General features: G+C 46.0%; 1 protein-coding gene across 1 annotated transcript in view; it reads left to right on the top strand.

Annotated features, from left to right (window-relative positions):
* LOC111651892 (uncharacterized) overlaps nucleotides 1-539 on the top strand; it is a gene marked incomplete at its 3' end in the record, with an annotated part of 15,326 nt that extends 14,787 nt beyond the window's left edge. Inside the window, exon 6 of the mRNA XM_023401962.2 lies at nucleotides 362-539. Coding sequence (XP_023257730.1) covers nucleotides 362-539 — 178 coding nt within the window. The remainder of the gene's footprint in view (nucleotides 1-361) is intronic.
* Between the last annotated feature and the right edge of the window lie 74 nt (nucleotides 540-613).

Below are 613 nucleotides of genomic sequence, written 5' to 3'. Positions count from 1 at the left end.
CGAGGAGATGTCGCACTCTCTCCGGTTTAGAGTCAAGTATTGATGGTTTGATTATGAGAGAGAGAGAGAGAGATTTTATTTATTAATCATGTTTAGGGTTCCCTGACTTCCTGTCTGACACTTTGTTTTCAGGATATTATTAAAGGTAATAGCTGTTTTTTTCTGGTTAATAACAAGAATAGTGAAGAACAGAATGAATCCTTGTGTTCAGGAGCTAAAATACCGACTGTTTGTTTCTGGTTTGTCAGTAAAAGTTTCAGCTACAGACTCGTGTTTTATTAATGGTTCATGTTTTTAATGGTGTCAGATATTTCACCTCTAAAACATTTATGTGTGTGTGTGTGTTTCTGTGTGTGTGCAGAGGTGGAGGCGGAGCCGGCCAAGCAGCCAGGTGAGCGCCCGTCGAAGCGCCGCTGTTTCTGGGAGTACAGACGCGCCCGAGAGTCGGCCACGAAGAAGAAGCTGGGCGGAGACGTCCACTGGTCCCTGTCCTGGAGCTCCAGCACTCTGCCCAGCACGCTGTACCGCAGAGAGGGTGAGCACACACACACACACACACACACACACACACACACACACACTCACGATTGGTGACGAATTAATGAACAAAACT

Source organism: Seriola lalandi, unplaced genomic scaffold (genome assembly GCF_002814215.2).
Source record: "Seriola lalandi dorsalis isolate HSWRI2012SDOR001 ecotype SW California unplaced genomic scaffold, Sedor1 jcf7180002053842, whole genome shotgun sequence".
In the NCBI taxonomy this organism is placed as follows: Eukaryota; Metazoa; Chordata; class Actinopteri; order Carangiformes; family Carangidae; genus Seriola; species Seriola lalandi.
The sequence above is the reverse complement of the archived record's forward strand: the minus strand, read 5'-3'. Positions and strand labels throughout refer to the sequence as shown.